The sequence below is a fragment of the Petaurus breviceps genome, unplaced genomic scaffold, assembly GCF_028583685.1.
Source record: "Petaurus breviceps papuanus isolate PSGF00001 unplaced genomic scaffold, PetGlider_PUasm1.0 174, whole genome shotgun sequence".
NCBI lineage: Eukaryota > Metazoa > Chordata > Mammalia > Diprotodontia > Petauridae > Petaurus > Petaurus breviceps.
The window spans coordinates 57,663,299-57,675,952 of NW_027185761.1; the positions used below are offsets into that span (position 1 = coordinate 57,663,299).

Here is a 12,654-nt window from a genome sequence, read left to right on the forward strand (position 1 = left end):
TTATGTCTTTAATATCTAGGTTCAAGAACTAGTTTTTACCTGTAGATACTGTGAAAGTTGGAACAGTTCCTGAGAGTACATACTTGGAGTGTTAGCAGCAACCTACAGACAAGAGGAGATATGCCATCAAAATCTATCAAAGGTGCTTTATAAGAGGATTCAGGTCCATAAAATTCAGAGAAAATCTTACTTATTCCTGTGCGTGTTATAACCCCCAATAAAGCATAAGTTCCCTGAGGGCAGGCACTAATTATTTTTGTTTTCATGTTCTAAACCCATAGAGATGTAAGTGTTTCTTAAACTGAATCATGCTATGCCCCTGTTGAAACAGTCCAGGGCTGTAAGTAGAATGAACACCATAGCATCAATCAGATATGATGCTGAGGTACAAACATCATTGGTTACATCAGCAAGGATTCTTTATATTGTTGAGCTTGGTGATGAGTCATCTAAAAGAAAGGCACAAAAAAAACTTACCTTCCTACACAGAAAAATAAAAAAGTGCAAAGACCTGGATTTTTTTAAAGATGTGAATCCTCACACCATACCAGTTATCAAAGCAGTATCCATAATATTAGTTGTCTTAAATGTTAACCATGAAAGAATTATTTGTACAAGTTAATAAAGGACAGATTCTAAACAAAAATAAAATACTTTCTAGCATGTTTTGATCAAGACAAAAAAAGTCAAGAAACATTATCACATTTAAGTACATTTTTGTTGGAAAGTCAATGATGTGCAGCAACAGATTAAAAATGCTCTCCCAAACTTTTAGAAGTGACAGTCCTTCTCTAAACACATCATAACATGCCCCATTCTCATCTAAAATATTTCACCAGGAAACTGTTCAGTGAGATGGTTTATAAATCATGCAATAAGCATTTATATGTAGCATAGCACAACAAATAGACAAAAGAAAATTTAATAATTTGAACAGCTGATCAATTTGAATTTTTACTATAAAGAGACAAGGATAAAGCTAAGATAAATATAATTAGCCAAACATTCTATTTTTGAGGTAAGCATAAAATAAGAACTGATTCTACACATAAATAACTTTTATCAATTTAATAACCATTAAGCCAAATAGAAAATATAAAATTAAGAATAAAACCTTACATGAATCTTCACATTTAGCAAAACAAAACCAAATGAATTAACAACAAAAAATAAGCATTTGTTCTGTCTCACCTTTTCAGAGAGATCTAAAATTCCACTTTGGGGAAAAAATATTTAAAAGGCAAATCTAAAGATGTAGTCAATGTATTTCCTGTTCAGAGTCTGCTAAACTAATGTGGTTTCATTTTATAAGGGTCATTTGCACATTTATTGGTATGCTTAACATTTATCATTTTTATAGAAACATAATATTCCATTAATATAACACAATTTGTCCAGCCGCTACTATTTTCAGAAATGAAAGTCATTTCCAGTTGTGGGTTCTTCTCCCATATTACAATAAAGGCAGCTGTGAGTACTGTGTACAAACTCATCCTTTTCGTGACATTTTGAGGAAAAAAATTTTAGTGATGTCATAATTAGATCCAACAGTATTATCAATTTTGTGACTTTTTGTGTCGCCAAAATGTCTAAACCAGTCTACAATTCTAACAACCATGTCTTAGCATGTGTTTTCCAGTCAATGTGGAATATCTGTATGTGCTTTCTTGATGAATCCGCTAATACGGTGGCTCTGGAAGGAGGTTTTAATATGTGTTTCTCTAAAATTAGGGAAGTTGCTCATCATTTTCCATGGTTCACGTTTTATCCTCCAAGACATGGTCATATCCTTTGCCCATTGGAGATTAACAGACTCAAAGCATTTATCAGACCTTTACATTTCCTTTTACTTTTGGAGGATTGTTTTTTGATGTATAAAAGTCTTCCACTAAATATAACCAAATGCAATATGATTTCCAATAATGTTTTCCATTTGTTTGGCAAAAAAGCTTTTCCTTCCAATTGTTTTGGATTTTTTAAAATATTATTTAGAAGGCTGGAAGCAGTTAAAGCTTTTTATCATTGCATCTTTCCCTAAGCCTTTCTCCATCCTTGTTTACCTTTACCATGACCACATTCCCTCCATCTATTAGTTCTTTCCAAAGCCAACACCTCTGTAATAATTAAACTGATAATGATAATGATAATAATCTACACTCATTGCATCCGTATCTTGATTCCTTACTTAGTGAACTAGTTCAATTCAACACTAGTATTTACTCTGAAATTCCTGATCCCTTGCTCCACTGACACCCAAACTCATAATTCCACCATTTGTCTCCTTCATTTCTACTAATGTGTCATTGAACCAAGGAGACTGGATTCATTACATTTCCGTTATATAATCTTAAGTGGGCCCTCGCTGCAGCAAGGCAGTTTTTTTTACTGTCCTAACTGATTCTCACTCACACTCACCAGAGGAGCTACTCCAAAAGTTCTCTACACTCCCTATGTCTCTCCCCACCGTCATCTCTCCACTCGCTTTTCTTCCATCTCACTCTCTACTGGCTCCCATCCTCTCAGCTCTCAGCAGCAGATCTCATCCATCTCTCCCTCATGTCACAATCACTCAGACAAATGCAAAAATACACCTGTGGCTCCATAACAAAGTGATCTCACCATCATCTCTGCACTGCTGGTGTCTAACCTGCGGCCCACAAAAACTTTCATTTGACTCAACTGTCCTCCAGAGCCACCGTCCAAATCTTCCCTCCCCTTTTCAGCTAAACTGCTTAAGAAAGTTATCTACCCTCCTATGCTCTCCTAATACACTCTTCTCAACCATCTGAGTTCTTTCTTTTTTTTTTTTTGTTGGAGGGAGGGAGGCAGGGCAATTGGGGTTAAGTGACTTGCCCAAGGACACATGGCTAGTAAGAGTTAAGTGTCTGAGGCTGGATTTGAACTCAGGTCCTCCTGACTCCAGGGCCAGTGCTCTATTCACTGTGCCACCTAGCTGCCCCGACCACCTGAGTTCTGACCTTCTCATTCATCTGAAATTGCTTTCTCTAAAGTTAGGAATGGACCTTTGTCATGTCCCATTCCACACCCCTCCTCACCCCATACATACACACCCTTTACTAGGTTCTTTCCAGAGGCTCCTTTATTCGGAATCAGTAAACTACTTCACTCTGGATTATCCCAGAATCCATTTTTCTAAATTCCTACTTATATTAGAATTATTTTTAAAAGTTGGTGGTGCTGGTCCCTCTTGGCCCTATAGTTGAACTCCACTACCAAAGCATATTCCTTTTTTCTCTTCCAAATTTCTTTTCTATTGTTCAGCCAGCTTTTTATCTGTTTTTAATGGGATCACTTTGATTTTTTTCTCTTCTGCCTCTGCTAGTAGCACATAGTATCAAAAACAAGCCTTTTAACTATAAAAGGAAGGCTTGCCCTGCCCAGTGGCCCAGCTACTGCCCTAGACAGAGACAACAGCCAGAAGGAACTCAGCACTCAAGCTCTGGTGTTCTTGCCCTGGGACTGCAGTGTGCTTATACACAGCACGGAGCAAGCAAACACAGCCCACTTTATCTACCATACCCTAATCCCCATATCACGGGTCATCTAAGCCACCTTCCTTCAGGCTGTTAGGTGTGTACCCCAACCTATCCTGTATGCACCCTCAACCACTTCATCATGGGAACAATAACCAAAATCAATCCTACTACTGATTCTGGAAGGGGAATGTCAGGGGAAGGTCCTGGAATTTCACTGCTCACCTTGATGACTTCCTATATCAGAACACTCTTCTCTAAAGCATAGCTCCTCCATCACTCCCCTATCCCACAGAATGTGAGTATATGGAAGTCAAAGAATGACTCATCTTTGTATTTCTAACTCCAGGACTTCTTTACCATAATGTCTGGTACCTAGCAAGGCCTTGATAAATGCTTTTCATTCAAGTAAACAGGGTGACTGATTTGGAGCTGTATCATTTAGTCAAACACTTTTATTTAACTAATTAGTAAACAGAAGTCCAGAGAGGGTATATTGTCCAAGATCACACAGCAGATTCTAGATCTGAACTCACATCATTTGACTTTAAATACAGTGATTTTTCTGCTAAACCACTCTATTCTTTCCCTTGCTAAAGATTTAACGTTTCTAAGAAATTAAAAAAAAAAAGAATGTTCTTTTATCAAAGGTTCTTCTAGAAGAGGCTGATCATAAAGTATTAAACCATCCCAGCACTACAGCTATGAATGTTATTATCATTTCCAAAGCAAGAGCTTACCCTATCAATCAACATTTATTAAGCACCTACCTACTGGGTGCCAGGCAGCACTGTGCTAAGCACCACCTCCGGCCTGTTCTGACTACCTGACCTGCCAACAAAGGATCAAAAATGAGGAAACTGAGGCAGAGAAAGATTAAGCGGTTTGCCCAGTCACACAGCTAGAGAGTACCTGAGGTAGAATTTGAACCCAAATCTGCCTGAATCCAACTCCAGGGACCTTTTCCACTACTGTAAACATTCACTCCCTGCTGCCATCCTACTGGAAAGTGTGTGCTGATCTCATGACCCTGGGCTTTGGAAACAAAAAGTTCCTGTCTGGCCACCACTTCCTTTAAGTTTTGTTCTGCCCTAAGAGAATGGAAGGAGGGTCCCTGTGCTACCATTTGTACATAGTAAACACTTAAATGCTTTTTAAATTAATTTACATATTGTGCTTGAAATTTTGGACTTCCTATGTCCTTGTGAGTACTTTATTTATTACTTTTATGTTAAAATTCATTAACATCTCCTTCTAAGTTTGTATTTTCAGCTTTGTCCTTTTTCCATATTGGAATCAAAACTGTATTAAAGAACAGGGCAGTCTATTATTTTTTTGCTCTGTGTTTTAAAATGGTCTAAGAAGTACAGAAGTTAATTCTTCTTTAATTGTTGGGGCAAATTTGCCTATGGACCCACTTGAGCTTGTTGTATCTTTCCTGGAGAGCTCCCTAAGGGTTGATCTGATTTCTGCTGAAATTGTTTGAATTTGATTATCCATTCATTTCTAGTTTTGTGAACTATGGTGTTTTTATGTTTTCATAATCAATCACAGATTTCTTTTACATTCTCAAATGGTGGTGATTTGGGTTTGCAATCTTCTTGTGAGGTGTAATTTATCAATTTTGTTGGGCTCTGATTTATCAGGTCATCTGATCTCCTGTTTTCACCTGTAGTCTTCTACACCATGCTGAGTGACAATGGCTGAGCTATGGATTGGAAGGTAGAGGCCTGTCCTTAAAGACTGGCTCCCACCCTAACTGTGTGACCTGGGGCAAGAGAACCCATCAGATACTCAGTTGAGCTTCCTCCCCTACAAAGTAAAAGAGCAAAACTTGTCTCTTAAGTCCAGACTCCACTCCTTTTCTCTATTTCTTATTGGCTGCTTTGCAATGTGGAGGGAAGGATGGACTGGGAGTTGGATTCCTGGGGATGAGTCCTGTCTCCAACTCTCTGTAGTCTCTGTGTGACCACTAGCCAATCAATGCCTTCAGTCATGACTCTTAAGACTATAAAATATTGAAAAAAGAAAAGTCTATAAAATATAGTTGAAGTCTGATCTGCTTCAGAAGAAGGAGCTTCTACACAGCAATGAAATCACAGGTGTGGATCAAAAGAAAAAATCTGTTGACAAAAGTCAACAGATACAAAATTAAAGTACTACTTTGGCTGCACCCTATAGATTTTTATAGTCATTATCACAGACATAATCCAGTTTGAAAAAAAAATATGCCTATTTAGTCACATAGTAATGTTTTTGGTTGCTACCTGGGCCCACAACTTTTATTGACAATCGCAATTTTTATGACTGACTTATGACATCATGATACATAAAGAGAGTTAATACTATCTCTGATTTTTCCATATTCATGATTCATGAAAAGTATACTCTTTTTTTTTCCTCATTAAGTTCTTTACATGCACCAATTACATGTGATAGTTGATTTATCATATTTTGGTGTTAAAATGTTCTGCCATTGTTTGTGTTTTCAGAATTTCCGAAAAACTGAAATTTTCCTTTAGGATTATTACTATAGAATTCTTAGGTACATCTGTATTCTAAACTGACAAAACTGCATGTTGAATACAGCATTTCAGTATAATATGGTATTTTAGTTTTTTTCACTGTCTGGGCTGTGGATTTAACCTGAGATGACACCTTGTTCTAACTCTGCATCATCTGGCAGGTGAACGCTAAACTGGAAGAACGCTGGCCTCTTTAAAAGTGCAAAAACTTTCCATGTTAAAGATGTTGTCTACAAACAGCCTGTTGGAAAGAGAACACCTTCTTGTTCTGTTATTTAGCCAAACTTTAAAGTCACTATAAAATCACCTAAAAGACCTTGTCTCCTATATTTACAACTACATAATTTTCTTCCCCTCTACAGACTTTCTTAACAGAAACAGAAGTTTTACTTGGACATTACACTATTCCCGATGCCTTCCTTCTGGGTATCTTCACCCATCTTACTTTCTTAAAGTGTCCTTCTGAAAAACATAGTCCTCTGGACAAAGCTCTGAGATCCTCATATTTTGTTAACAACTCTTTTATCTTGATGTTTAAAGTGTGAATTGAATTAATACTTACCTGTTGAGGCTGGAAGCTTGATGGTCATTAACTGAAGAAGCACCTGCTTCTCTGCTGGCAAAAACTTGCCAGTCTAAAAGGCTTTTCCATTCCCTCTCTCAATTTCAAAAAGGAGAGTCTTTCTGACTCCCTGTCTCATGCTACTCAACTGTTCATGTGTTGGCTTACAGTTTCTCCCTTCATCATTTCTTTGTATTCTACACAAACTCCATTGTGATTCTAGTGAATTTAAGCCGTTTCTGCCTCTTCTGAAAACTCAAAGCAATTGGCTGCAGCATTATAATGTCATAGTTTAATTATAATGCACAGAGAATTATTGGAATTCAAGCTCTTTCTTATCTGAGTCGCATAAATTCTATTGGTGTACTCTCCCTTTTGGGAATACTTCCAGCAAAGTCTGACAAATTCTTGAGTTATATTGCTTATAATTCTGTTGTTTAAAAGGTATGAGATGTCAGAAATCATGACATTACTCTATCTTGACTTCTCTTAGAACTGTTAAATAATTCTTTGTTTTCCAAATTCTCTTGAAAATAAAGTGATTTTTTGAACCTATATTTCCAACTGAGACTGCAACTGTCTTTAGTTCTGTTCTCCATTAGTGGTCACTGTTAAATATTTGTTATTTAATATAAATGATGTTATACCAATTTATTGAAGACTTTTGATTTTTTCATTTCTATTCAAGTTAGTTTTATTTTGTGATTTTTTTTCAGCCACCCTTCTTTAACTCTCTGTGTGACTCTTGGCAAGTCACAACTTCCAGGACCTTGGTTTCCTCATCTGTAAAATGAAAGGCTTGACCTCAACAGCTTTAGGTCTATGATTCTGATTGTTCTGGATGCTTATTTTTTCCCAGCTGGGGGAAGAAGGGAAAAGGAGCCTGATGCACTCTCCACTCCTTGCCAGATCAGGCGCCAGTACTCAGCAATAAATGGGTCTGTTTCCTCTCCAAAACTTCTTTTGCAGACTTGCATATTATAATAAATGTTTTATTCCGTATACTTTTTAACAAAAGGTGATTGAGCTGTAAGGTTTTTTTTTCATTATTAGTAAAAGTTTCCCAATAAAAAAGCTTTCTCAGTGTGGAAGAAACACAAACAATAGAAATAACTTACTTTGTCAACGGGACTTGGTAATGGAGCATGGATGACACTGAAAACAAGCCAAAAAAAAAAGAGTATTTAAATCTAACAAATTTTGGAAGCAAGGGTTCAAAAAAACCCAGAATGAGTACTGTAAATATGTAACTCGGAAGTTTCAACCTTTGATTTTTACATTTACTACTGAAGAAAAGAACAATTTGTACTGAACAGGCACAACAAATGCTAAGATATTTGATTAATAAATATGCCAAATTCCCATAGAGTCCAAATGAAAAAACATGTAAAAACCTAGCTTTCTGCAGTAAGCAAAATACCTTTTCAGGATCAGATAAACTTAATTTTCACAAATCAAGCTGCATTTTTTATTTATTTGGAAGGTCTTCTATTAAAAGGATTTCCTATAGTAATCCTCTGGTAAAATGAAAAACTGTTAAAATAAAAACCCTTCCTAGTTTATAGCCTTCCTTTGGAGCTATGTACATCAAGGTTCTTTTTAAACTGCACATAACCATGCAATAAGTTTTTAAATTTTTAAGTGCTTGAAAGTTTGTATGATCATGTGAACAAGAGAGAGAAACTGAGATAATCAAACAGCCAACCTCCTACCACTGCCTGCCAATTTAGTTTAAAATTGTAAATTCCCATCTTTCTAAAAGTTGACAGACAATATCAATTGCTACTAATTGCCTGATAATACTATAAATGTCAGTCAGAGTGGCCAAGAGAATAGCCCATTGGACAGAGTCAGCCAGGGATCACGCCCAGATGGTCTAAAGTAGGACCACCAAGCTCAGCCTGAGCTTGGATTTCCCTTAATTCCCACAAGCTGCCAGGTGGGGCTGTAGTGGGGCAAGCTCTCCAGAGGAAGAGAATGTTATTCTGGGCACAGAGAACAGTATGAGCAGTATCACAGAAGGCGCCTCAGGACCAAATGTCCGGTATGGATAGTATGAAAGGAACTGGCTTTTACTTGATAGTGATGAGGACACTGAAGAGTTTTGAGCAGCGATGAAACAGGGTAACATGTTAATCTGATGATGGTCTGAGGGCAGAGCTAAAGACTGTACTAATTAAGGGAAGAGATACTATGGAAATCCAGCATCTTCTGACCAACTGAGCACAGGAAATGAGTGATGAGAGCATGGAGTCAAAGATGACTGGAAGAATGGTGGAGCCATGAACACAAAGAATCCTATCAAGAAGACTAGGTTTTAGGGGAAAGAAGACACATTTCATTTGGAATATAGGGAGCTCAACTCCTGTTACTAAGCCGATAATTCCCAATCCTGCATAAGCTTCACCCTGCATCTTACTGCAAATTATGTGCTCGTCTGTTGTTGCACTTTATAATATAACAAGCACAGTGCTAGAGCAGGGCAGAACCCTACCTCTGAGCTGCACCACCTGCGTGAACTTGGACAAGTGACTACCTAAATCTCCAGTCTACAAAATGGGATGAAGAGAATCTCTATTTTATCTACTTCAACAGGCTCTGGTGAAAATCAAAAGAAGTAACAGACACGAAAGGGCTTTGTAAATGGCAATGTGTCATTGAAAGGCAGGCCAGTATGAATGGGAGCAGGCATTGAATAAACATGTTTAAGCTCTGCATGAGGGGTGGGATGCTCACTGCCATACCTGAAAGCCCCCTCCCCCCATCCAGTGTTTCCCATTTAAATTTAACTCAATTGCCCTAATAGAAACAAAAAATACCATAAACACACCAGTGACTCAACACCTGCTCCAAGGCCTTCTCACTTCTCTCCCTTCCCATTTCCTAGTATCTTTTTCTTCTTCTTCTCTTCCTTCCTTGACTTACTAATTCTTCTTCTTCCCTCTCCTTGCTTCCTAACATCACCCACACACAAGTCATCATCCCTGCTGCTCTGGCCCTGATGGCAATGGAAATGCACTTCTATACCTGTCAGCTGTCCTTTTTCCTGGGCACTGAAATACACAGGATACTAAGTCCAAGAGGGGGAAATGTTTTTTAAAGCATAATGGATTAAACTAATCAAACTAATCATAGAGTAAACATTGAAAAGCATTAGCATAGTCACCACTTAACTTGAAATTCTTGAATTTTAATATTCATAGAATTGATTAGAAATTATCATGCATAATTAGAAGCTAGTACAAGTATATAAAGTGAGGAAATGAGCCCCCAAGTATATTTAGCTGCCTAATGTGAGAAAGTGTAACGAAGGGAAAAGGAGGACCAAGGAGGAAGCCCAAGACAGCCCCGACAGCACTAATTTGCAGAACCATGGGTAAATCTTGTTTTGTTAAGCCATTCTGTTAAATAAAGGCTGAACATTACAGAGGTTATGGGATCCCAAATTATTAACAATAGCAAAGCACAAAGCTTTTTTGCCCCTGGGAAAAATTTCTGCTTTAAGTGAAAAAATCTTCCATCACTTTGCTCACAAGAAATAAGGTTACCACTGCCTTCCTACATCTCTTATGGGTTACACCCACACCAACCATTTCCCAATTAATACAGCAAGTGGAAAAACATTTGGGGAGGGTAGGTGGCACAGTGAATAGAGCACTGGCCCTGGAGTCAGGAGGACCTGAATTTAAATCCGGCCTCAGACACTTTAACACAAAAACAAGCCTTTGGGCAAGTCACAACCCCAACTGCCCCCCAAAAAGCAAAAATAAAATAAAATAAAAAAAGAGGAGGTGGCTAGGTGGCTCAGTGAATAGAGCACCGGCCCTGGAGTCAGGAGGACCTGAGTTCAAATGCAGCCTCAGACACTTAACACAAAAACAAGCGTTTGGGCAAGTCACAACCCCAACTGCCCCCCAAAAAGCAAAAATTAAATTAAATTAAATTTTTAAAAGGTGGCTAGGTGGCGCAGTGAATAGAGCACAGGCCCTGGAGTCAGGAGGATCTGAGTTCAAATGCAGCCTCAGATACTTTGACACACTTACTAGCCCTGTGACTTTGGGCAAATCACTTAATACCAATTGCCCTCCAAAAAAAAAAAAAAAAAAGAGGAAAAACCATACATTATTGGTGTGTCCAAAGCAAATGACAGAATAGCTATCAGGTCACTTCAAGAACCACCAGTCTTCAGGCTCAACTCAGGGCCTCTGTGTCTTTAAGGATTCCAGAAAGGTCTAGCTTGAGGAGCTCCGGTCCCAACCGACAAGCTGCTTCATCTACTTACTTTTCTTTCCTCTCAGCTTTTTTAATGACTCCTTTTCTTTTTTTCTCTTCACCTCTGAAATCACAGGAGTAGAAAAGAGCCCAGAAGCCATGTGAGCTGAACATGGCCTCTTCTTGAGCTCACTGTGCCAAGAAGGCACTCAGGCTCTACTCGAGGGTCTTCCATCACTTTCACACCTTCTAACTGTGAGGGAGACATGCCAGCTGGGGTCAAACACAACAGGGATAAGCCCCTGCTAAGTGGCAGCCATTCACATGACTGAAGACAGCTGTAAGGGCTATACCAAATCTTCTCTTCTCTAGCTCAAACATTCCCAATTCCCTGAAACATCACTACATTTCAGGTCAGGAAAACTGCATGAGTCCTCGTTCTGACATTTAACTGTTTTCTTTTGGGCAAACTATTTAGTCTTTCAAAATCTCAGTTTCCTCACAGGTAAAATGAGAATAATAATACTGGCACTACTTACTTCTCAGGGTCATTTCTGTGGGGAAAGCACATTATAAAGCACTCAATATCAATCTGAGCTATTAATATCATCATCATCATCATCAATGGCCTATACTTACTCTGACCGTAGTCGAGCTTCCATACCATCTGGTAGAAAAAGTTTTATTGTGGAAACAATACATCCATGGGTAACTAGAAATAATAAAAGTAAACATTTTTAAAGTAGAATGAGGAGGCTGAAAACAAGCAGAATTTCAGATCATTAAAAACAAACTGCAACACAATGCTCTTTGGAGTCACAGTCCTCTTTGGGGAAGTGATGAGACCTGGCATTTCTTTCTTTTTTTTTTTTTAATTTTCACATTAGGGAACAGCTAGGCAGCACAGTGAATAGAGCACCAGCCCTGAAGTCAGGAGGACCTGAATTCAAATCTGACCTCAGACACTCGACACAATTACTAGCCGTGTGACTTCAGGCAAGTCACTTAACCCCAGTTGCCCTCAAAAAAAAAAAAAAAAAAGCTAAATAAATAAATAAATCTTCACATTAGTCACATGATAAAGTATTACAAGCAAAGGAAGGAACCATAAGAAAGAAGAAACAAAACAAAACAACAAAAGAAAAAAAGAGATCAAATAGTCTGATTCACTATGCATTCAGACTCCAAAGTTCCTTTACCGGATGTGGATGCCATTTTCCATCGTGAGTCTTTTGGAGCTATCTTAGATCCTTGCATTGTTGCAAAGAGCCAAAGCCTATGAAAGTCAGTCATCACACACATCATATTGCTGTGTACAATGTTCTCCTGGTTCTGCGTCCCCAACTGATGGGAATCCTCTCAGTTCCAATTCTTGGCCACCACAAAAAGAGCTGATACAAATATTTTTTGTGCACGTATGTCCCTTTCCTATTTTCATGGGTTTCAAATACCACGGTCCTAAATGATGCTCACCTCCTAAGCAATGAACTGACTTCCTGACTTCCAGGAACTTACAGTCCAACAGGAAAAATTAAGTTCCACATGCAAATAATAACTAATTCAGTACAAAGTACTGAATGATGAAATTCTAAGGGAGAAAAATAATCTATCCATCAAAGAAATGTCTGAATAGTAGAACCAAGGAAGGAAATAGCATGTGAAAAATCTATACTAAGCATGAATCCAATAATTGTGACCATCATCTTGGATATTATTTTCTGTTCTTTAATCACTGGCACTAAACCCAAACCTTTCTCAAGTTTACATGACACCACCACAATCAAAAGGTAAAAATGATCAAACTCAATATGCCCCCTCAACTAAAGAGAATCTTTCAGTGACTTAGGCCACCTTGGAGAAG

At 38.1% G+C, this 12,654-nt stretch overlaps 1 protein-coding gene across 5 annotated transcripts in view; it reads right to left on the minus strand.

Moving 5' to 3' along the window:
* Positions 1–12,654, minus strand: part of SLMAP (sarcolemma associated protein) — a 149,011-nt gene that overhangs the window by 69,080 nt on the left and 67,277 nt on the right. For all 5 annotated transcript variants that reach the window (XM_069084267.1, XM_069084262.1, XM_069084265.1 and 2 more), the window contains exons 3-5: positions 11,433–11,505; positions 7,700–7,736; positions 40–102 (exon numbers count right to left, since the gene is read on the minus strand). In XM_069084267.1, the coding sequence (XP_068940368.1) occupies positions 40–102; positions 7,700–7,736; positions 11,433–11,505 (173 nt within the window). The remainder of the gene's footprint in view (positions 1–39; positions 103–7,699; positions 7,737–11,432; positions 11,506–12,654) is intronic.